We start from the raw sequence: 26,045 nt of genomic DNA, 5'->3' as shown, positions 1-26,045 counted from the left end.
GGAAGGAAGGAAGACTTTTTCTTCTATTAAGTAAGTCTTTTTCATGGTTTCTAATGCACACATCCTGTTGAAAATATTATCCAATAGAAAGAAAGAACACGAATCAGTAAAACTTACCCAGTGAGATTAGTATCATCCGGAAGGCATATCATGGTTCCATTGGGCGATACTTGCAGTACAGAGTGAACAAGTTCTCTCATTATATGAAATCTTGTTCCTATTGTAATTCATAGGCAAAAATAAACACCATTTCATGAATGAGGGAAATTGATGTTCATGTTGTATTATAAAAAAAACTTAAAAACTATAGAAATCACTATAAGAAAAACAATATTGTGTGAGATTGGTAGGCCTCCCCATTTCTTTTTCAATTAAGCATTCAGAAATAAGAGTCTTAAAAGCCAACTCTAACACACAAGCATGAAGTTTCTGCTGTTTTTATACAAGTCAATGGAAAAAATCATCACATTTTCCCAGACTAAGGTTTGATCTGAACTTAGAAACTTGGATTCATTCTACTAACCATCAAGCCATTAGAAGTTATGCTCAAAGGGAGAGTTCACTCCTTCAGCACTAAAAAGCAAAGGAAAAGGATCATGATAAATTTAGTCTATTTTCCTATGTGCATGAGAAAGGCAGCATAAAAAAATGATTCACCAGAATCACGTGCATCTTTTTCCATCTGCATCTTACCTTAATTTGCCAAGCTTATGTGCACAATTTTCCACAGATTTTTAAAAATATAAATTTGCACAATACCATCTCAATGTAATGTTATTTTTACAGTATTTAACTTTCCCAATAAGGCTTTTTATGGGTTGGAGTAGAAGACCTCCAGGTTCCTTCCAACTATTATTTTTATTATAACTTACACAAAGAAAACTCTTTAAAATGTAAATATTAAGCCTGGGAAGTTGAAAAAGCACCCCAAAGGAAGGATAATGACAAGGTCCTTCTCCACCTCCATGAAGTTACCAGGAGTTCAGTTCAACTCAAAGGAGACTTTACTTTTCCCTCTTATATGCTTCCTTTCAAAACACGAACATCCTTTGTTTTTTCATATAAATCAGAAATAGCCACTCCCCTTCAGATGCACTTATGCATTACATATTGGCTTTGGTCCAGAAAAAGATGGACAACCTGGAATGACCTGCATTTTAACTCAGAAACCTCTTTGGAGAATCTCACAAAACATCTGCTATAGAAATTTATGAGGAGTTCATTTATATGCATATCTTTAGAAGCAAGATCTTTTCTTAAGACAAATGGTCTACAAGAATCCTAATGCTACAGGAATAACTAGAGAAAAACCAGTCTGTGGATAACAAAGGAAAGAAAACCAACGTCAGGTTAAAAAAAAAGCTGATGAATTCAGATCTATTAATATATTTTTTCTCATTTCACCATGAAATATTCTTACAATCTCTGACAGCACAGCCACTGAATCAGTGACCGTTAACCTATTTACATCTGAAACAAAGTATTGACTCCCAACCCATATAGAATATATATGTATATGTTTGGTTTTCTTTTGATAAATGTCTGGAATAACAGCATTCAGGAAGACGATTAATCCAATCTTTTGCAGAGTCACAACCTTCAAATACTATTTATGCTCCCAATACAATGAAATGACCCATCATAAACTTCCTTCTGTTCATACAGCTATTGTGTACAATGCAATTAAGCCAAACAGTCAAGGTTAAACCTTAAAACCAATGCTGCCTTGTATGCTTTAGCCTTCAATTGTTCTCCAGAGATTTCTTGCCATAATTCTTTGTTGTATTCTAAATATAGCAAGGGGGATGATACTATAATTTTATACATTTTGAGGAATTGATTTGCTATCAAATATTAGATATGGAACAGCCTTTTTGTATCTTCTTTGTATTTCTACACATCCTTACTAAATGCAGACTTCCTATGAGTCTATGCATTAAATATTCCATTAAGTGGAAGATAACACTTAGACTTATATATGAAATGAAATGAACCTTTATTGTCAAAGTACAACTATATGTACATTGAGATTAGCTGAGCCTCCCTTTGTGCTCCCACCCCCCAACACACAGTGACAACAAACCCTCCATCTTACTACACCATGGGAACCAACTACACCACACACCGGCCTCCCAAGTCAATTCTGCATAAAATTCACAAAAGTTATTTCTTTACAGCCCTCTCTCAAAGCAGTTTACAGTCAGCATATTGCCCCCAACAATGTGGGTCCTCATTTACCGACCTCAGAAGGATGGAAGGCTGAGTCGACCTTGAGCTGGCCAGGATCTAACTCCTGGATGTGGGCAGAGTCAGCCTGCAATACTGCATTCTAACCACTGTACCACCAGGGCTCTGGTGAGATACTGGCTACCATAAGTCAATTCTACATGTTTGTGTCTCTATGGAGGGAGGGAGGGAGGGAGTGAGGAAAGAGAGAATAGACAGATCTGGCATGATAATTTCAAACTTCAGCAAGCCTGATTTTAAAGCAAATGGTTTCATCAATCCATCAAATGTCTTCCCAGAAATACCTGAATTATACTTATTTTTAATCAGCTTCAGTCATATGGCTATTGGGTCTTCAATGGATCTGAATATACAGCTTTTTTCTGGAAACCAAAGAAGTATGCTATATGCAAGAAAGCATACAAATCTTTCTGCATTTTCTCTATTTCTTGTGGAGTTTTCCTTAGTTTATCTACCTTTTGTTGAAATTAGAGCAGCTTCACTCTGTTCACTTGTTCCAAAGGTATTAACTGCTCTCGCATAGAAGAAATAGTTTACGTTTGATTGTAGGTGAACCTTTATTTCAGGCTGTCGAATACCAGCTAGAGATCTGAAAAAGCAGAAATATGTATGGCCAACATATTAAAAAGTTTATTTTTTCCCTTCAAAATTCTCCCCAACCTTCAAAAAAGAGCAACAAATGACAGAAGATGGATCCTTTTTCCTATGGAAAAGATAAGGAAGGTAGAAGTGTGTTTTGGTATCATATTGATATTGCAATATTGGCTGAACATACCGATGGTAAGTATTTTCATTATGGCAAACAAGAAGAATAAAATTGAGACCAAATCCTCCAAATGATTCACAATAGATTTCCAATTATTAAATAATTCCACAGCATCTCCATCTCTGTCTCTGTCTCTCTCTCTCTCTCTCTCTCTCTCTCTCACACACACACACACACACACACACACACACACACAGAGCGAGATAATTGTAATAATTGAGACTGAAGTTATATATGGAATGACTAGGAAGTTTATATTATGGAATTTGAGGGAGATCATAATGCAGTATCCAAAACAATTTCAGAAAGTGTTTATTATCAGGCAAGATTATTATTATAATATTTCACTAGTGTCTCAATGATCAACTGGGTAGTAGTAGCAGGAATTAGTGGGATTTGGCAAGATGCCAAGGCTACACTTTTGAAGCAATTGCCTTATACTTTTACCAACATGAGATAAAGGAGCAAATGTTAACATGAGAAAGCAGCACAAGCATGAGACTCACAACCAAAATTGTTTCCAAATCTCATTTTAGATTACAAACCTTCAAACCAAATTTCAAAATAGAATCTTTAATGTTTCTTTCTCATACCAGAGGATTCTGATACTAATAGAATATAAACAACCTTGCCTATTATGATGATGATAACTTTATTGTCACTTTGAATGTACACCAATCGGCATACATCAAAATGAAATTTCGTTGCATACAGCTCTCAAAGGGTCACCACCTCCGATATATACTCCTTGTTCGGGGCCCGCTCAAATTTCACATTGTCCATTTTAGTCTCTAGGGAGTGAACGATGGCAAACAGGACAGATGGAAATGGGGCTCCATTATACTGTACATATTGTATATCCTTGCATACAATTCATATTCTTGAATTGGCTAGGCTAAATCTGAAGCGTATGGAATTTATCAAGATCAGAGCTTGATCGTGCGCATGGGATAGTCAAAGAAACTATAATGCAGCATTACTGTGACAAAATCTACATTGGTTTGTAGCATAGGCCTGTGGATTTGATATTCACTGATACTTCTTTATCAATACATAAACAAAGAAAAATCTTCTCATGTAAGCTAGTCTGTATTCTCCCCCCCGCCCACACGCATATATTTAAAAGAAATCTATTTTTAGTTTTTTAAAAACACGTCGTAGACCATATCTTTTGCTGGTGGTACTACTTTTCAGTTTATAACAATGTTTTAGTAATATCAGGCAAGTACTGAAACTGGTATTTGCTCTTTTTTATTCCCCCCCCCCCAAGCTTAATAATTAAAAATATATACTGTAACAAACAGGGCTTGTTTTCCAAAGCATGCATAGACATTTACTTAAGATTAACAGAGTACATAAATTTCTGTACTGTTGCATCCTATTCGATGAACCAGCAGTAAGAGAAATTAATGAGAGCCCACAGCATGGCTCATGCAATGCTATGCTCACCTTCTTTAGCTATATTAAAAACCATTATCTGAGCCCATTTTGAAAGCTCTAGTCTAGGTTTTTTTCTTCCCAAAAGCAATAAAAACTGAAAAATCCAGAGGGATTCACCTACTATTTCCTTCCTAGCTGTTGTTTTTCAGCACTACACATTGATTGTAAGTTGTCCAAAAATCCCCTTACTTCTACATGCCTTACTAAGGATTGGTCGCTATGCAACTAGAATATATTTTATCTACTTATATTGTTCATTATCTCCTCCCTCTATTTTTTTAAAAAATGTTGAATTATACACTAACTTCAAAAAGAATAGTTTTTAGCCAGAGTGAATTTCAAAGACTCCCAGATTCTTTTCATGATTTGATCTGAGCTAAAGCTCTTTATAATTGGCTTGAGCACTCTTCTCATAACATCAATACTGTAAAGTAAATACGTGATTTTTTAAACTTGGCTTGGTGGAATAGAAGGAATGTTCGGAAGGAGAACATAACCACCTGGGGGAGCCATCACACTATTGGCAATACCCCTGGATCTGTAGACCTTCAACTTTTAAAAAAATGGGTGAAATCTTGCAAGATCATCTCTTGAGAAATCTGCACTAGGTGTTATGTATCCAGGTGCAGGCATCTGCATAGCAGCGGCCACTAGGGGGCGTTGGCCTGGACGGTTTTGGCGGGAAACCTAGTTTCGGCAGGAAACCTAGGGCCAACCCCATTGGCTAGCCACCTACCTGGCCAGGTAAATAAGGAGACCAGGTAGCCCTTGTTCGCCAGTACGAAACCCCTCATAATAAAGAGCTGAACACGTACTCCGGCTGGCGTCTCTTCCTTGCATCGGACCCACTACATTACACTAGGGATAAGATTTCACAATCTAGTGAGATTTTAGCCTTTTTTAATGTTGAAAGAGCCATACCAGCATCATTTACCATGTGAATGAACAGAAGATACAGAATACATGTTGAGTAAGAAGAGGTGCTGTATCTGTATTCTACATCTTTGGTAGAAGCTGTCCAAACCTTACATTACTCTCTGTCAACTTGGTACTTTCCAAGGGTTAAAACTTCATTCTCTTCTGACTAGGCTTTTATCAGAGCCAAAGGAAATTTCTAGAGTTTATCGGTAGGTATTTTTTAAAAATCAAGGGTCCAATTTCTGAATTCTTTTCTGAGAGAAATTACTTGAACCACAGCCTTGGTTAAGAATAGAGCAGTAACATGTGCAGGGCTTGGCACTTTGCTATCAGTAGCCTCCTACACACCATTCTACATCCACAATATTTTCACATAACAAATCTGCTCTTCCAGAACATATGGAGCAAGCACAGAAAAAAAACCCTAGACTTCCGGTGAATGGAAGCAAGCAATTTAATGCAGTTCTCTCTCCCACATAGGGATAATAGAATGGCATGTTTCAATATAGCAAATAACTTAACAGACTATTAATGTGGATTCTAATCTGGATTCAAGGATCAAAATGATTTGAAGGAACACACACAGATACACACCCTAAGGGGGCTAAGTAACATCACACCCATTCTTCACAGAAGCACATAAGATGTGGTGCTTGTTTGACATCATTCTAAAAGACCCATTCTTCACAGAAGCAGGAAGGGGTGGAACCTGGATAACGTGACACTAGTCTAGCTTTATATATAGTACCTGCTGACTCTAGCAGATAAAGGACCAAAAAAGTGTTCTGTTTAAAATCCAAGGTGCAAATGAGATGGGGGAGAGGGCAAAGATGTCACTGGCATACATATAGCACTCATGAGGAAAGAGACAGCAGGTCATCGAAAGTAAGATAAAACAAAAGTCAAGGTGGCAATCACAGGGCATGATCAATGCCCTGCCCCTGTCAGGCATGCTTTAAAGGGATATGAACATAGAAAGAGTGGGATTTTATTTAAATTGATAAGGAGAATAAAAAGGTCTTCAGCTGCTGATACATAATGAAAAGACCCTTTTTTGCAGCAACCGACAGCATCTTATTGTTGGGGCACAGGAGAAGGACACCAAAGGAGGTTCATCTTCAGATAATTAATATGAAATTGTGTGGGGCTTAAATGATTAAATCCATCACTGAATTTGGCTCAAAAAACAGATTGCTAGCCTCAGCCACTGGCAAGGTACAACGTGATATGTTTCTATTGGTCAAGAAAAGTAATCTGGGCTAAGATTATCAACAAGGAGATGGATTTAATTCTTAATGATTGATATAAACAGAAGCAGCAGGAAGCAGGTTATGTTTTCAACCCAATTCCACTCTTTACATAGGGTAGACATGTCCATCAGATAGCATGAAGCCATTGCCTTAGGCCAGAGGTCCCCAACCCCCGGTTCGTGGAGCAGTACCGGTCCGTGGTATGCCAGCAAGTGATCTGCACAAACAAGTAAAGCCCTATCCATGGGATGCAAGCAGCACACAAAACCATGCGCCCTTCGGTCCGCAAAGAAACCCCTCTCCACGGAACCGGTCCCTGGTGCCCAAAAGGTTGGGGACTCTGCCTTAGGCAGCAGATTTGGAATGTAATGAGAAAGCAATAAATTGTTAATTATTTATTCTAATCCAGGGAGGATGCAACAAAATTTTGAATATAAATAGATCAGCCCTTACATTCTGGAGTAGACATTATACTATGGTAGGAAGGAGGGCAAAATTGGGTACAGATTGGTCAGTGGTCAGGAATGATGAGAATTGTGTTCCAAAATCTGCAGGGTCACAGCCTAAGAACCTTATAATAACTGTGAGATCAGATCAACTTTCCTTGACCATATTGACTGACCAATCTATGAGCTATTTTCCAACCCATTGTGAAGACACCAATCTGGGGAAGGCTAGATTAGATAATATAACATAAGAAATTGCTTCTGGCAAAAGGAATAAATGGTTCACTTAGTTCTTCTGATCACAAGAATTTAATGTATTTTAAACTATCACAAATGGTTAAATCCTGATATTTCTATCCTGGAGGAGAAATGAGAAAATCAATCTTTAAAAACATTTGAAGTGTTACAGATTACCTGCATAAAGTTTTTTATAAAATAAGAGCTACACACTTTCAGTGCTGCTGGCAGAGAACAGCTCCATTGTACTATCAAAGCATGACAAATTCTGGCAGTTTTTCAGGATACTTCCTTTAGCTTTTATGAAGTGATTGGCTATAATATTTTTTGAAAGAGGGCAGCAGGTGTAAGAAGGAAAAAGACAGAAACAATATACTTCTGTAGTTTTTTGGCACCTACAAATAATCCCCCTCTTCTTCTCTCTTTTCTACATACATGTCTCCAATCACAACCAGAATCTTTCTGAAGCAGAGTTTTTTTTTAAAAATGGTGATAATCTATCTTTGTGATCATTAACATCCTGAATATCTTACTTTGGTGTTTTTTTTTCAGAAATGAATGGTGGTGGTGAAACATAAGATGATTTGTATTTTGCAATTTTAATGGAATGGCAAATTAATTCTTGGGGGGACAAAAACAGAGCTAAGCACTTGCAAAGCTATGAAGTAATTTGGGGAGCTAGGAAAAGCATCCACTCTTTGTATTTCATATAACAGAAGTACAGTCATCAGGAAACAAGATACCATTGGAGACGTCCAGCTTTGAAGGATCATGGTTTACAAGGGAAAGATACATGAGAAAACAACAAGGGAGTCCATTCCCATTAATTTGTGCCCCTGTCTTTTCATTCTTCTCCAAATAGCCTGGATGTGAACTAAATAAGGAGGAGGAGCAAAGAGCTTCGCTTTCTAACTGTTTTTGTACATTGCTAACACCAGTGCTTTTTTTGTAAAAGAAAAAGGTGCCGGAACTCACACGTCATACAACCCACCCTACAAGGTTCCATCCAAAAAAGGTGCTGGAACTCCATTCTGAGCGTTCTATGAGAAAAAAAGCCCTGGCTAACACAAAATAAAGGTATTCATGATTTACCAAATACAGTCACAAAGATTAATATCTGACAGAATTTTCACAACTCTGCAAAAATGGATTTCTTATTTTCTGTAGGAAAATCAAGAAAAGAGAACGCTCTTGCTTTGACATAGGAAAAACTCTTTAGCCCCACTGCATTTTATCTGTGTCTCAAAGCCCAAGAGACTGACCTGAGGCCTTCTCCTTCAGGGGAATACTGTCTGCAGTATTCAAGTGTGAAGGAGTCTGTTGCTTCCAAGTTGCTGGTGCTCCATCGAATAGTGGCCGTGTCCCAGCAGATGGTGCAGTCTTCTGATTTTATTTCAGGAGTTGGAGGAGCTGTGAATATAGGGGCATATTTGCTGAACCATAAGAAAGACTGCAATTGCTAGTTTGTACACACTGGAAGTCAAGAATCCAGACATTTTTCTTCTAACCTATTAAAACTTTGCCATCTCTTGTTTGCTTTTTATTTTCTTCAGAGGTAGTCGTCTCTTACTTATCACTTATCAGAGGCTTCACTTTCTTAGGGTCTTGCGGAAGAACAGGGTAGAACAACAGCTAATGACCCTCTTTTACCGGTCTACTATAGAGAGCGTCCTCTCGTATGGTATTGTGGTTTGGTATGCTGGTCTGACAGCCGCAGATAGGAAAGTATTACAGAGGGTAGTGAGCACAGCACAAGACATTGTGGGCTGTTCCCTGACACCACTGGATGACCTTGCCAGGGCTCGTTGCCTTGGAAGAGTGAGGAAGATTCTCAGGGATGACTCACACCCTGGACGGTATCTCTTCACTCTCCTACCATCCAGTAGGAGATATAGGAATATAGCCAGCCGTACCAACAGGCTGAAAAATAGCTTTTACCCGTGGACTGTTAGGCTTTTAAATGGGACATAATCTTATGCAGAATTGACTTGGGAGGCTGGTGTGTGGTGTAGTTGGTTCACATAGTGTGGTGGGATGGAGGGTTTGTTGTCACTGTGTGTTGGGGGGAGAGAGCACGGGGGGAGGCTCAGCTAATCTCAATGTACACATGTTGTACTTTGACAATAAAAGGTTTATTATTATTACTTGTTCATTAACCATTAGAATTAGATAGAAATACTGCTCTTAGTAAGTGATGAAGTCACATGATGTCATACTGTACAATTGGATTGGTTAGTGATGGAAATTCTGATTCAATTGCCATTGTTAAGTGATGAGTACCTGTATGATATTTCTCTCCTCTGCTTGCTAAGTTTGCTAGGTTAATGTCTGTTCTAAGGAATGGTGATCAAATAGTAGTAGATATATTAAAGTGAAATTACCGGCTTTCAATCTTTTTCTATTCTCAGTGAACAATTAAGGATAAGTTTTTTATGAAAATTTTATTAAAAAGTATAATTACAACAGTAAAAAGTAATACAAACTAAAAAAAATAGAAGAATAAAGGAAAGAACAGGAGGTACAGGAAAGAAAGAAAAAAGACAAAAAGAAATAGAAATAGAAAAAAGAAAATAATATATTAATTCAAATTAAGTATGTAAAGAAGTTATGTTCTACCTTCATCACTTCCTCTTATTTGATCTCTAATTTATAAACAAATCCATAAAGCATCATCATTTCTGTCCTGGTTTTAGCTAAAATCCATTAAGACACCAGAAATAATAACTATTTTAACCTTGATTACATAAACAAACTGTATATTCCTTTCTTTTACTTATAACAGCCTGAATCTTTAGTCCATTCAAATAATGTCTTAAAATTTTATTTCTTTTCATTTTCATTGGTCCCTTTAACAAGATTCTTTCAAATTTTAACAAGCATCTTTTATACCTCCAATATAGGGAAATTATCCAGGTCATTCACTTGCTTTATTGTTTACATATCCATTTTAATTATTTAAACATTAGCTACCATAGTTTATTTTGTATCTCCAGTGTACAATCTTTTTTGTGATGTGAATATTCCATATGTTAAATAATATCATCTTTTTCCATGTCATTCTTTTAGCTTGTAATTTGTAAATTCACTTTCAACTCAGTCTTGATCTTGTCAGGTAAAACCTGTTCCTCTTCCATAACATCTTTTAGCTACAATAGTGATAGAGGCAGATGTCTCTGTTGACTCTATTAAAATTAATTTCTGAGTCCATTTTTCAAACATATCCTTCAATATGTTCAGTTAGAATATTTTGCTTCATTCTGTAATTGTGAATCAAGTTTATGTTTTATTCTCCTTTAATTGTAATCTTAGTTCCCTCTAATCATTTTTCCACAGGAAGTTTTTTAAATTATTGATTCCAAAATCTTATTTCAAATTTATCAGGACCCCTGATCTGCTTGTAACTTTGTAAAATCAAAATTTAACTACAAAAGCTATTTTTTTATAAATCCATATTATATCTATTCTCAACAATGATTGGTATCTTAGTGAAAAATAATGTATTCTCTAGAATTACCATTTTTTTTGTCTCCAGATAACCACTAACATTATATTTTGTGCAAGTCCAAAGAAGGATTTTGGCAATTTTTCTTGGGTAGTTTTAATTATCTTTTTGGATATTCTATCCAATTGTGGGAATACCACAGCATTTAGTTACCAATTTTTATATGGTAGGTTTTAACACTAGGTCTCTGGAGATTCTCATTCATCCACATCATAGTTATCTCAAAGGTGCTTTTTCATGAGGCAGCTAGACTTTCTTGTTTATCGGTGTCATCAGGGTCACCTGAGTAGTGCAAATGGGTGTGAAGCCTTCTTGGAACTGCTGAAAGGACTGTGTTGTAGACTGGATATAGATGATGTCATATCCCTCCCCTTTTGTTGAGAGAGGGCTGTCCAACACAGATAAACCTTCAGGTTGCCCCAACAACTCTCTAAAAGAATGCAAATGACCAGCTGTCTGCAAGGAGTATAAATCTTCCATTCCCCCCCCATCCAGTCAGAGCTGAAGAAGCTTCTTGGATGAGAAGCGAAAGGTCTTTGAAGAAAAACAAGAAAGTCCAGTTGCCTCATGAAAAACCACCTTTGGGTTAACACTAGGTCCATCACCTGTTTGTAGAAAGTATCTTTGTTATCGTTCGGTGCAAAAATTCCCAGCATGCAGGTTTTTTGGCCATCTACTTCTATTTCTACCTCCACATATCTACCATCTGGATCAGCTGTTATTGTGCTTTCAATCAAGGGTTGATATATAAAGTAACACCATTAGTTTTGTTTTATCCTGCTGACATAAATTTTTCTCCTAAATTTTGCAAATTAATTATTTAACATCTTTATTCCTAATATGTGTTCCTGAAGACAAAATATATCCTGTTTTTGTTTTTTTAGATGTTTGAATACTTTGTTCCTTTTGGGGGGTGGAGTTGGCTCTATTTATGTTCCAGGTTAAACATCTGTATTCCATAGTTAAATGTTTTTGAAAAGTCCATGCAAATGAATATATAGTCTAAAGAATACAAAATATTTTTCAACACCCCACTGCCTCACATGAAGGTAATTTTAAATATTTTTATTCTTTCTGCTACTCTATTTTTATTTGATGTTCTTAATATAAATATTGCAATTATTTTACACAATAGTTAACTAAAATAATACCAATTAACAATTAAAATGCATAAGCTGTAACCTGTAACATCTTAACACTTCCTCTAATCCTAATTACCACATTTAAGGCTGGGTATGTTCCCAGTTCTATACCAGTTTAGTATAGATATTTGAATACTATAAAGTAATCAGAGGAGACTTTCACATTATAAACTCTAATGGATGAGACAGTCCCATGTGAGTAAAACAGAGTAAGGCAGAATTAACTATATAACACCCATGCAGGTGTAAATACAGAACACATCCCCCTCAAAATCTCTTGTTTTACCAATTTTATGATATGTCCTCTGTACTTCCTTAGGTCATAGCTGTAAATATTGAGGGGGAAAATATTTAGAAGACCACACAGCTTACCAGTTCTAAATATGGATTTGCTACTGGGAAAACTACATCCTGCATAATTTATGGCCATGATCCATACTCTGTAGCAGTGACCAGGTTCCAGATCCTCCAAAATGCAGTTACTCTCTTTCACAATGACACGATATTCTTCAACAAAGCCTACAACAAATAAAAGCAACATGTACACATGCAAGAAGCCATGAAAAATGCCCTTTTGGTTCATACAACAGCAGGTTAAACCATTGACCAAACAAGAGTGGATTGGCAGAAAAATTCTACATAGCAGTTGGAAAGGGAAGAAATAAACATGGGTCATATTACGAAGCATCTCTCCATCCACTTGCTGGTTTTTTTTAATGCTCATCTTCTATTAGAAACAACACAAAGAATATAATTTAAACTCACCTATGTTTGGATTGATTTAAACTCTCCACTAGATTGAGCCCTTTGGGGAGCTTTTCAAGGTCAGGATCCCACCAACCATAAAGACTAGTAGGGAGGGGAACCCAACAATCCCATGGTTCTGACATGATCTCTGTCTGAACAATTATATAGTTGCTAAATGTATTTGTTTTTATTGTATTTTCTTTGTAGTCTGCACACATAACAGCAAGAAAATGCAATTTCTACAAAAAAATACAGGTAGTCCTCAACTGGGTCCAAAACTTCTGTTGTTAAGTGAGACATTTGTTAAGTGAACTTTGCCCCAATTTAAGACTATTCTTGCTACAGTTGCTAAGTGAATCACTGAAGTTGTTAGTAGCATGGCTGTCAAGTGAATCTGACTTCCCTATTGACTTGACTTTACTTGTCAGAAGGTCACAAAAGATGATCACATGACACCAAGACACTGCAACCGTCATAAATATGAACCAGTTATCAAGCATCTGAATTTTGATCATGTGGCCATGGGGATGCTACAACTGTGAAAAATGGTCATAAGTCACTTTTTCCAGTGCTGTTGTAACTTCAGACAGTTGATAAACAAACAGTTGTAAGTCAAGAACTACCTGTATTTATTGATAATAACATAGACTAACTGAATTTATCAACAGCAGGCTACATGACAAAACAATCCCACTTTAAATCTAGAAGCAGTAGAAATCCTGCTTAACAACAATCTTAACTCTTCCGAGCCTAAAATTACAAACAAGCTGAGTTTCTGAGGCAAAACAACACAATTTCTTCTCACAATGAATAAGAATATTCAAGGTGGTTTTACTACACTTGTTTATATTATTGTTGTTATTTTGCTTCTGTAAATTCTCCCTTCCCCACCCCACTCCCCCAATGCCACCATTCCCATTCAAAAAGACTCACACACCACTTTGCTCTTTGCTTCCTGGGGATTCCTCCATACAATAAACCTGGAAGAAATCAATGAGGTCGTCTTCATTCACAGTCCAATAGACAGCAATCGATGTGCTGGTAGCTGAGTTTGGATCCTGAGGCTGTAATTTTGGACTATGTGGGACTGGGGGGAAATATAATCAGTTATAAGGTCAAGTATATTCTGTTTTTATAATCTTAAATTCATTCTGATCTATTTTCATCTTTTTTAAAAAAATGTTTGCATGGCATTTCACATACATTTGGTACATTCTCTGTAGTCAAGGGGAGACTTGAACCTCAAATTCTGCTTCCCAACTCAAATATAATTTTGAGCAGTACAAATTAAGTAAATTCACAAACTGAACAAATTTCTTTCACTTTCCAACTTTTTTCATTTTTCTAGTATTGAGCAGAGAATGTCCCAACAAGATTTTTGGATCTGTCCCTTAAAAATCCATTATTATTCCTTTTTACTTGTTTATAGGAATATAAGATTGGTCTTCTAAGACCTTTGACTGATTGAGGCACAGATAGCATCACTTTTTCATCCCATTTTTTGAAATCAGATGAATAAATGGTATTTCTTCATTGGACTACTGCTCTTTATGACACAGTGGTACCTTGGTACTCATCAATAACTGATTCCAGGATGTGTAATGAGTACCAAAGTGCTGAGTACCAAACACATTTTTTCCATAAGCAATAATATAGTGAGTCACAAGGCAGCTGACACTAGCAAGTTCCAGCTAGTACATTAAGTACCAAACAAATGATGAGTACTGGGACAAAATTTTCACATCAAAATGCATTGAGTACCAAATTTGATGAGTTTCAAAGCAGTTGAGTACCAAGGTACCACTATACCTGAAATCTTAGTTTAGGAGACTTGGTCTAGAGAAAAGCTGAGGATTCAAAGAGGATAAAAGCTTCCATTTGCTAGCTTTTGCAGCCTGAGACCTAGGCACCCTCTGCCTAATAGTCAGTTTGGGTCAAATAAATAAAGTTAAATGACCCAGTTCACTAGAGCTCAAGCCACACAGTACAGTCATATAGTAAAAATGACTTTGGGGAAAAGAACAAAAGGATGTTTTGTTCCTGCTTGGCCTTCAGAAAATATTTATGCTACAAATACACAATAAGGTTTGTAGCTGAAAAAACTGCCTGGCTGCCAAGGCACTCCCTAAAGAGATGGGAATTTAGCTTAGTGATTGCAATAGGAACACTTGGATAGAAAAATGCTGCTATATTCAAATATTGATGCATAATTTGTCTTGGAAACAAATAGAGAGATATGTATTCATATCATATTCAGTATAACCTGCTAGCATTCTGAAGGAAGCTAAATGTGTAAGAAATGAAAATTTTCAGAGTAGTCTAAAAATGTCACACCTCAATGTTAAGCTTCTTCATACCACATCTTTTCCCTCTCTTGGTAGATTTGTACTGGATGGAAGAAGATTTTCCCCACTCACCCACTTTTTAAGTTACTTTCTGACAGAATCATGAGTCGTCTTTGGCAGAAAAAACCTGCTGACACTTACAGATTCTTTGTGTTTAAAGCAAAGAGCTCCTTGACTTTCATAATATGCTTCCTTCTCATTACTGAATACAAACTAAGTGATTTATTTCCTGGAAATGCAGCAGATACTTCAAATGGAAGAGAATGGGAACACAATTAGACAGCACATAGAAAGCATTCCTGATTAAATTGCCTACTGTTTTCCTGTTCAATAGCAGTTTCAGGTAGGAAGTTAACCAATCAAGGTCCCAGTACTGGAAAACAGGATTAGTTCTAATGCTATTTCTCCAATGAAAACCCCTCCAAGTTTATTAGGCAAATAATTTGGGGACAGGAGATATAAAAGTACTATTGCTCTCTCCCTGTAAACATCTTGCCCAGAGGTGAAGCTGGCCCTCACTTTTCTGGCCTTCCAAAAGACTATCATGGAAACCCAATAGTGGTGAGCAGTCCTTTTTAACTTTGTACATCGTCTGTAAGGATTTTCATGGCCTTTTTCTTGTAAACCATTCAGAGTCACTTATACAATGAGATGGGCAGTGAATACATTTGATGAACAAATAAAATTACAAGCCAGTATTCCCCTCCCAGCATTATTAAACCCAGTAAGATTCCCTTCTCCTTCAGCCCTTCTGCAGTTACACTTTTAAAAACCTTAAACTGTAAGTCACAGATCTGTTGCATTCAGTTGCCAATTCCATTGTCATTTGAACTGAAGAGCTTTTTTTAAAAAACAACTTTTTCCCGTTTTGATCCCCTCCCTTCCTTTTTAAATCCTTTTTAGCTTTATTATTTTGTATTTTATCTTTCTTTGAAACTTTATAATGTTAGGTAAAGGTAAAGGTAAAGGTTCCCCCGCACATGCGTGCTAGTCGTTTCCAACTCTAGGGGCCAGTGGTCATCTCTGTTTCAAAGCCGAAGAGCCAGTGCTTGTCTGAGGACGTCTCCGTGGTCATGTGGCCGGCACGACTAGACGCCAAAGGCGCACAGAATGCTGTTACCTTTCCACCGTAGTGGTCCCTATTTTTCTACTTGCATTTTTACGTGCTTTCGAACTGCTAGGTTGGCAGAAGCTGGGATGAGTAACAGGTGCTCACTATGTTATGCAGCACTCGGATTCGACCCGTCAAACTGCCGACCATCTGATCAACAAGCTCAGTGTCCTAACCCACTGAGCCACCGCGTCTCTCTTATAATGTTAGCTAACAGTTAAAAACAGAATCAGAAAGGAGCTAGAATAATGTAATAGCAGAAATGCTGGAGACAGGATAACTTCCTATTTATTTAATTTCCTCTCAGCAGTGAATCTCACTCGGTTATGAGCCCAGAGATGAGGAACATTGTCTGAAGGACCATGTACATCTGGGAATCTCACCAGCAATTGAATGGATCATCATCCAAACTGGGTGTCATTGCACACACACACACAAATGCTTTTTTTTTGAAGCTACATCTCTAAATTACAGTAACCACTTTCACTAGATATACTTTCCCAGGGAGTGGAGGAAATGAGAGATGGTCCTCAAGTTATATCAAACTAGAACTCTTAGAGAGGCATCTCCTCAGAGAGGAAAATTTTTAAAAATTAAGATAGAAGCCATGCCCTAGAGTTGAAGACCTACTTTTTTATGTCTGTCATGATGCATAGCAAAAGAGGAGGGGATATGATTGTTCAGCTATAGTTGCCATCTCAATATTTTTACTCTTCTGTGGATGGCCAATGATAAGAGATAACAACAACAACAGTTGTAGTAGTAGTAGTAGTAGTAGTAGTATAGTTGGAAGGGACTTGGAGGTTTTCTAGTCCAACCCCCTGCTCAGGCAGGAAACCCTATACCATTTCAGACAAATGGTTGTCCAGTCTCTTCTTAAAAACTTCCAGTGTTGGAGCATTCACAACTTCTGGAGAGTTGTATGGGAGTTCTAGTTTAATAACATCTGAAGAGCCACTGATTGCCTATTCCTGGACTGTACACTTATTTACAAATATAGTTTTCAATGTTTTGAAAATATCTCTTGCATGTCAATTTAATTTCTTTTCTTTTTGTAAAAATTGTTTTGTTAAATGAAATAACAAAACTTAACTGGTAGTAAAAATTAAGTTTTGTTAAATGAAATATCAAATGGAGTAGACATGTTTCTATTGAAAGAAGGGCAGTAGCATCAGAGGGAGAAGGTTTAGTCTGTTCCTTCCTGGCAGCCACCTTCTCCCACCTTGAAAATGCCTTCCTCCTCATGTTCTTTTGCATATCAATTTGGAACCAAATTGGAAGGAATACAAGTGAATTTGGTCTTTTCTTCTAATGTATCTTTATTCACATGGAGTCCATTATACAAAGACTGATCCAGCTCCCCTTCTTAATATGAATAAAGAGCATGCTGTTCTTTCTCCAGCTTTCTTCCCCAGCATAATCTAAATACTTAGGCACAATCAGCCTTTGCTTCAAACTCAGCTGATTACTAATTACATGCACAAGCTTCCAATTCCAAATTTCCTTTTGCAAAACATTCCTTTTTAAGGCATTGATACATTCTCAACACTCTCATGGAATGGTTTGAAGGGCTTCTTACCATGCATGGGTTGTAAAGTCTTGTCGCTATTTGTAAATCCACCTGCACATGGTTCAAACTGTGAGAAAGCAGCAGGCATCTTTTCCAAAGCCACAATATTTTCCACAGCAGAAAGTAACCTATATAAATGAAAATATATACACCTTTTTAGAAGCATTCTAAGAATATCCAGCTAATAAGACCTACAATTTCCTAGATCAGGCCTGTACAAGCTGTGAGTCATCAATCCAAACACTGCTTAATTAGCCATTTATACCGCTCGCTAGTAAATAGCACTCCATTTATTGCATAATGCTGGCACTCTTAAGAATAACACGTGGCAGAGCAGAAAAGAAATCTCCAGTCCAGCAACAAAGGAGAGATGAGATCTCAAAAATGCCTTGAGATTTAATAATTTAATAATTTAATAATTTAATTTCTATACCGCCCTTCTCCCGAAGGACTCAGGGCGGTGAACAGGGCAATACACAATAAAAATCGAATACAAAAATTAAAAAACCATTAAACATCATGCCCATAAAATCAATACATATTAAAGTTAAAACTAGTTTTAAAAACCCAACCCCATCCCGTCAGACCAGGCCAGCTTGTTCGAAAAAGAATGTTTTAAGATCGCGCCGGAAGGAGCGAAGGTCGGGGGCCGTCCGGAGCTCAACCGGTAAGCGGTTCCAGAGGTCTGGCGCGCCCACAGAGAACGCTCTCCCCCTGGGGGTCACCAATCGGCATTCTTTGATCGGCGGCACCCTGAGGAGGCCCTCTCTGTGGGAGCGCACTGGATGGAGGGAAGTTGACGCCGGTCGCAGGTGTTGCCGTAGGTAATCCGGACCCATGCCATGAAGGGCTTTGTAAGTCATAACTAACACCTTGAACCTCACCCGGAGAGCAACCGGTAGCCAATGCAGCTTGCGGAGCAAAGGTGTAACATGGGAGTATCGGGAAGCTCCCAAGACGACTCGCGCGGCTGCATTCTGCACCAGCTGGAGTCTCCAGGTGGACCTCAATGGCAGCCCCATGTAGAGAGCATTACAGTAGTCTAGACGAGAGGTCACGAGCGCATGAGTGACTGTGCGCAAGGCATTTAATGCATGCCACATGCAATATCAAAGTAGATTTATCCTAATCATGGTTTAGGTTTTTTTAAAGATATATTTTCCCCCTTTAAAACAGTGTTTCTCAATCTTAGCAAGTTTAAGATGTATGGACTTCAATTTCCAGAATTTCCAAGCCAGCATGCAGGATAAGATAGGATTTTTAAACCATATTTTTAAACAACGAATAATGGCTTAGTTCACATAACATACCAAGCCAAAAAACAAACCATATTATGACCTAGAATAATGTATGTACCAAATTCCTTACTTGCTCAAATATTCAAATGAGATCTTGGTTTAGAGGTCACTAAGGTAAAGATAAAAGTTCCCCCTGTCCACTCGGGCCTAGGGTATGGTGCTCATATCCGTTTCTTAGCTGAGGGAGCTTGCACTGACACTTCTGTGGTCATGTGGCCAGCATGATTATATGCTGAGGCTCATGGAACACTGTTACCTTCCCACCATAGTAGTACCTATTTATCTACTTGCATTTGTGATGTGGCAGAGGCCTTGCTTTTGAATTGCTAGGTTGGCAGGAGCTGGGGTAACTAACGGGAGCTTTCCCCTTCATGTGGTGCTCGGCTCTCAAACCCAGGCTGTCAGCTTTCCAGCTGATAAGTTCAGCATCTTTAGCCACTGAGCCATCGCACAACAAAGACCATTAACTAACCATAATTTATCAGAAGTTGCTGGTTTGTCTAACAAATGATAATTTGGCTTTACACAGTATATTTCAACTAATAGCTAAAACAAGTCTGAGTATGCTTTTGAAAAGAATGAGTCAGATTAAATTTAGAATGCCTCAAGGAATCATCTCTCTCCTTCATTCCTATCAATGTTCCTGAGTTTCTACAATAGAGATGAAAACTGTAAACTTGAATGCATTTGGGTCAATATAAAAGGGAGAAAAAATGACATTGCCATAGGTGTATACTATAGGCCACCCAACCAAACTCAGGAAATAGATGAACTTTTTGCTAGTCAGCAAACTAAGGTATGTAGGAAGCACATCACAATAGTAATGGGGGACTTTAACTACCCTGACATCAACTGGGAGACAAACTCTGCACCAAGTGGAAGATCAAACAGATTCCTGACAAACCTAGCAGACCTGGCTGAACTCCTGTGTGTGTTTCAGTCCACCAAGCCTTTACAAACGCTTCTTTTGAAATAAAACTTTGTTGCTGGAATTCCGAGTGAGTTTGTTTTGTTTTGGATCTTGAGCAACGTTCCAAACAATACCAACAAAGAGGAAAAATAACAGCTCTCAAAAGAAACCAGCATGGCTGCATAAAGAACTCTCTAATAAATTGAAAGATAAAAAGGGCAAGTATAGAAAGTGGAAAGTGAGGCACATAACTAAGTCAGAATATCAGCAAATAGCCCGAACCTGTAAAGATGAAGTGAGGAAAGCTAAGGCTCATAATGAACTAAGGCTTGCGACCAAAGCCAAAAATAACAAAAAAGCTTTCAACATGTAAAAAACAAGAAAAAAGTTAAGGAAATGATTGGTCCATTAGTGGGTGAAAGTGGCAAGAAGGTGACATGTCTGCATTCACCTGTACTTTTACTGCCTATAGTTTGGGTGAAAGCGTGGCCATAAATGCTGTAGAAAGAGGTGAAGGTTGTAGGTAAAAAGTACAACAATGATAAGGTAAATGTTACTTTCTCCCTTTAGGGAGAAAGCAGAACTATTTAACTAGTTTTTTGCATCTGTCTTTACACAAAAGGAAAAAACAGACCAACCTATCAAAAATAGTGCCATAAAAAACAGAATAGAAACACAAGTTAAGATAGGCAAGAAAATGGTAAATGAGCACCTGTCCAGCCTAGATGAGTTCAAATCACCAGGACCAGATGGATTACACCCCAAGGTTCTCAAAGAACTGGCAGATGTGATCTCAGAACCACTGAACTATATTTTTCAAAGATCCTGGAGCACTGGGGAACTACCAGAGGACTGGAAAAGAGCTGATGTAGTTCCCATCTTCAAAAAAGGGGGAAAATGGATCCAGGAAATTGCAGACCTATCAGCCTGACCTCAATACCTGAGAAGATTCTGGAAAAGATAATCAAACAACAAATCAGCAAACACTTAGAGGCAAACAAAGTCATTAATAAAAGCCAACATCGGTTTGTCAAAAACAGATCGTGCCAGACAAATCTTATTGCATTCTTTGACCAAGTGACAAAATTAGTGGATCAGAGGAATGCTGTGGATATAATTTACTTGGACTTCAGTAAGGCATTTGATAACGTAGATCACAACCTACTACTCGATAAGATAGAAAAATGTGGGTTAGACAGCATCACCACCAGATGGATTCGTAGCTGGCTGACAGGCCGTACTCAGCGTGTGGACCTCAATGGAACCGCATCTACATGGAGGGAAGTGTGTAGGGGGGTGCCCCAGGGCTCTGTTCTGGGCCCAGTGCTCTTCAACATCTTCATGAATGATTTGAACAAGGGGATATATGGGGAACTCATCTAATTTGCAGAGGACACCAAGCTGGCAGGAATAGCCAACACTCCAGAAGACAGGCTTAAGATATAGGAGGAACTGGACAGACTTGAACACTGGGCACTATCTAACAAAATGAAATTCAATGGTGAAAAAGTAAGGTTCTACATTTAGGCAAGAAAAACTAAATGCACAGGTATAATATAGGGGGGTACCTTGCTCAATAGTAGTAACTGTGAGAGGGATCTCGGAGTCCTACTGGACAATCACTTAAATATGAGCCAGCAGTGTGCTGCAGCTGCCAAAAAAGCTAACACAGTGCTGGGCTGCATTAACAGAGGGATAGAATCAAGATCACATGAAGTATTAATACCACTTTACAATGACTTGGTAAGGCCACACGTGGAATACTGCATCCAGTTTTGGTCACCACGATGTAAAGAAGATGTTGAGAGTCTAGAAAGAGTACAGAGAAGAGCAACAAAGATGATTAGGTGACTGGAGGCTAAAACATATAAGGAACAGTTGCTGGAATTGGGTATGTCTAGTTTAACAAAGAGAAGGACCAGGGGGGACATGATAGCAGTGTTCCAGTATCTCAGGGGCTGTCACAAAAAGGAGGGAGTCAAGCTATTTTCCAAAGCGCCTGAAGGCAGGACAAGAAGCAACAGATGGAAACTAATCAAGGAGAGAAGCAACCTAGAACTAAGGAGAAACTCCCTGACAGTTAGAACAATTAACCAGTGGAACAACCTGCCTCCAGAAGCTGTGAATGCTCCAACACTGGAAGTTTTAAAGAAGAGACTGGACAGCCATTTGTCCGAAATGGTATAGGGTTTCCTGCCTGAGCAGTGGGTTGGACTAGATGACCTCCAAGGTCCCTTCCAACTTTATTATTATTATTACAATGCACTAGTCTAAATTGTGGGTGGTTGGTTTTAATCCATCCAATCTGGCTATTTCAGTAATTAAGTTTAAGTAACTGTACACAGTTATACAATTAATTGTATAGCTATAAATATATATAATATATAGCTATATTATATTATCTGGGGAATTCTGGGAGCTGAAATCCAAGAATATCTGGAAAATGCCTTAGACATTTTCAGGAATCAAAAGAGGACATGTAACATTTACCTTATCATTGTTGTACTTTTTACCTACAACCTTCACCTCTTTCTACAGCATTTATGGCCACGCTCTCACCCAAACTATAGGCAGTAAAAGCACAGGTGAATGCAGACATGTAGAACAGTTATATATTCCCACTAGTCTTTGAGGGACTAGTGATCTGACTTAATGCCCAGTTCTGAAGCACAAAGATGTTAAGGTTAAAACACACATAATGAAAAGTACAGAGATTGAAGGAATAAAAACTGTCCTTTGAAATAGTTGTAAATATAACAGAAAATAGATTGAGCAAGGAGAAAATTTAACTGATGCCATAGTTGCCATATAAAGGAGCTAGCAGCATGGAGCTCATCTCAGAAAAAGAGGTAGAGACAAAAGCAAACAGAATTGGAAGCTATTACCTCTTATTTACAAAGAGAAAAAAGGAAAACATTTTTAACTCTAAGTATAAAGGTAAGGTAAAGGTTCCCCCGCACATGCGTGCTAGTCGTTTCCGACTCTAGGGGCCGGTGCTCATCTCCGTTTCAAAGCCGAAGAGCCAGCGCTTGTCCGAGGACGTCTCCGTGGTCATGTGGCCGGCATGACTAGACGCCAAAGGCGCACGCCAAAGGCGCACACCAAAGGGACGCGGTGGCTCAGTGGGTTAGGACGCTGAGCTTGTCGATCAGAAGGTCGGCAGTTTGGCGGGTCGAATCCCGAGTGCCGCGTAGCAGAGTGAGCGCCTGTTACTCGTCCCAGCTTCTGCCAACCTAGCAGTTCGAAAGCACGTAAAAATGCAAGTAGAAAAATAGGGACCACTCCGGTGGGAAGGTAACTCTAAGTATAAGAGGGCCTATTTATGCAAAATAGTGGTGTGTCATCGTTTAAAAGCAAAGAATTATTCTTGAAATAGGTCAACCATAAACAGTAAAGAATTTGCATTTTATGTAGACAAATAAAGGCTGAAGGGGAAAGTTGCAGTGAAGTTTTTATACAAAGATACACATACACAGAAGGGGCAAAGATATTTCTCCGCCATCATGCCTTTATTCTGGATACAGTAAGGCTGAGATGGTTGCTATCCTATTTGCAAGGTCAGGTGGCATTAATGTAAATGGATTGGAATGTAAGTGCCAGCTTGACCTTTGTTTCAGACAATAAATTGTGAGATAAAGCCAGTGCTGCACATATGATACTCTTAAGCCAGCATGCTGGGGAAGTCTGGGAGTTGAAGTCCACACATCTTAAAGTTGCCAACATTGAGAAACACTGGCTTCAGTTCCATTGGGTCTTGAAGATGTTCTGAACTATTCTCACATAGTGGCTGCCATGATGAATGAGGTCAATTACAAACATCAATTTCCTAAAAGGCCAATTGGAAAGGTTGTTCCCTTTATGAATCCTGGTCTCCCAAAATGCTCTCTGGTACCTCTTTCTTTTTCTGGGCAAGTGGTCATATTGCAAAATAAAATCAGACACAATACAATAAGGAGTCTTCCTTATATCAAGAGAAAGTAACTCTGAACACATAGCAGTGCTATTTCTGAGCAGATAAAATTCTTTATGATTCCACGTGACCTGCACTCCATTGGCTGGGTGTACTTTTTCATACTCAGATCCTCATACAAAGCCTCTCCTTTGTAGCTGAATTCACACATGCTCCTCCAAGATACAATTTGTTTCAATCACAGCTTGTCAAACCAGCAATAGCAGTATGGATCACAATTAATGCCAAGGTGCAAAGGAAAATTTACATATCACAATTCTTATGTTTCTACATTACACACACACACACACACATACTCATACACCATACTATGGCTTAGAACAAAATGGGAAAATGTATAATAAAATCTTTGAAGTGCAAAAGGATACTTGCTGTCTATTAAATATGGGCAGATTACTACAAAATCTGCCCCTTTAGTATATATATTAATAGAAAAATATTTCTGTATTTATCCATATATTTTTTTTAAAAAATTACAGGCAATTTGATAACAACAGTAATATCTTCTAACATAAGGAGAATGTATTTCCCTAATTTATGTCATTCTTAATGTAAGTTGGCCAAGACCTTACACACTCAGTGTGTTCTTTGCCATTTAAATCTTTTTGATGCTCTCTTTTCAAATGCAAATTTCACTATTTTAAAACTTCTTTTTAAAAACACACTGCCTGACGGTTGCATGCAATATTCAGTACGATACCTCTTTTCCCCCAGAAACCTTTTATAGGAGAAAGATGAATACTAATAGAGTTTGTTGAACTATGAAATCTACTGTGAGCAGAACATCCAAATTCATTTCCAACAGAATCTATGGAACAATTCTTTTAAATCACTATGGGGTAGGGATATATTTTTTTGTCTCTCTCTTCTCCCTCCTCCCCCCCACTATCCTATCTGAGTTATTGAGGCGTTGGGTTTTTTTTAGAAAACTTTGTTTAAGTTTCAAAAGTCTGCAAGTTTTCTTGGCTGAAAAGCAGCAATAGGTCTAAGGAATTCACAACTATAGCGGAACAATTTTGCCATTTTCAGATTACCTTTCAGTTTTCTAGAAAACGTATGGTTTCCCAGATCCCAGATTATTATTATCATTATCTTTTGGAAAGGCATATAAAATAGTCCTTCGATTAACATTAATTGTTGGGAGACTCCTTGTGAAAATGTTGTTGTTGTTAGCTGCGAAGTTGTGTTCGACCCATCGCAACCCCATGAACAACGTTCCTCCAGGCCTTCCTGTCCTCAACTATCTTCTGGAGTCCATTTAACCTCACGCCTACTGCTTCAGTGACTCCATCCAGCAACCTCATTCTCTGTCGTCCCGTTCTTCTATTGCCCTCAATCTTTCCCAGTATTAGGCTCTTCTCCAGTGAGTCCTTCCTTCTCATTAGGTGGCCAAAGTATTTGAGTTTTAGCTTCAGGATCTGGCCTTCTAAAGAACTGACTGGTCTGATCACCTTGCAGTCCAAGGGACTTGCAGGAGACTTCTCCAGCACCATAGTTCAAAGGCCTCAATTCAAGACCATAGCCTCTACTATACACACTTTTGTTGACAGGGTGATGTCTCTGCTTTTTAGTGTGCTGTCTAGATTTCCTCCCAAGGAGCAAGCGTCTTTTAATTTCTTGGCTACAGTCCTCATCTGCAGTGATCTTGGAGCCCAGGAAAAAAAAATCTGTCACTACCTCCATTTCTTCCCCATCTATTTGCCAGGAATTGAGAGGGCCGGATGCCATGATCTTGGTTTTCTTAATGTTAAGTTTCAACCAAAGTTTTGCACTCTCCTTCTTCACCCGCAACAAGAGGCTCTTTAGTTCTTCTTCACTTTCTGCCATTAGAGTGGTATCATCTGCATATCTTAGGTTGTTGATATTTCTCCTGGCAATCTTAATTCCAACTTTTGATTCATCTAGCCCTGTCTTTCTCACGATGTGCTCTGCATATAAGTTAAATAGGTAGGGTGACAGTATACAGCCTTGCTGGACTCCTTTCCCAATTTTGAATCAATCAGTGGTTCCATGTCCAGTTCTCACTGTTCCTTCTTGACCCGCATATAGGTTTCTCAATAGACAAATAAGATGGTCTGGTACTCCCATCTTTTTAAAAATGTGCCACAGTTTGTTGTGATCCACACAATCAAAGGCTTTAGCATAG

The 26,045-nt window shown here is 38.2% G+C and overlaps 1 protein-coding gene across 1 annotated transcript in view; it reads right to left on the bottom strand.

The window, feature by feature from the left end:
- Window positions 1–26,045, bottom strand: part of CMYA5 (cardiomyopathy associated 5) — a 64,059-nt gene that overhangs the window by 9,370 nt on the left and 28,644 nt on the right. Inside the window, exons 6-11 of the mRNA XM_083353116.1 lie at window positions 17,731–17,849; window positions 13,633–13,782; window positions 12,321–12,467; window positions 8,567–8,714; window positions 2,703–2,836; window positions 118–217 (exon numbers count right to left, since the gene is read on the bottom strand). Coding sequence (XP_083209242.1) covers window positions 118–217; window positions 2,703–2,836; window positions 8,567–8,714; window positions 12,321–12,467; window positions 13,633–13,782; window positions 17,731–17,849 — 798 coding nt within the window. The remainder of the gene's footprint in view (window positions 1–117; window positions 218–2,702; window positions 2,837–8,566; window positions 8,715–12,320; window positions 12,468–13,632; window positions 13,783–17,730; window positions 17,850–26,045) is intronic.

Source organism: Vipera ursinii (assembly GCF_947247035.1).
Source record: "Vipera ursinii genome assembly, chromosome: 2".
Classification (NCBI taxonomy): Eukaryota; Metazoa; Chordata; class Lepidosauria; order Squamata; family Viperidae; genus Vipera; species Vipera ursinii.
Note: the sequence above shows the minus strand (reverse complement) of the source record. Positions and strands in the feature narration are given on the sequence as shown.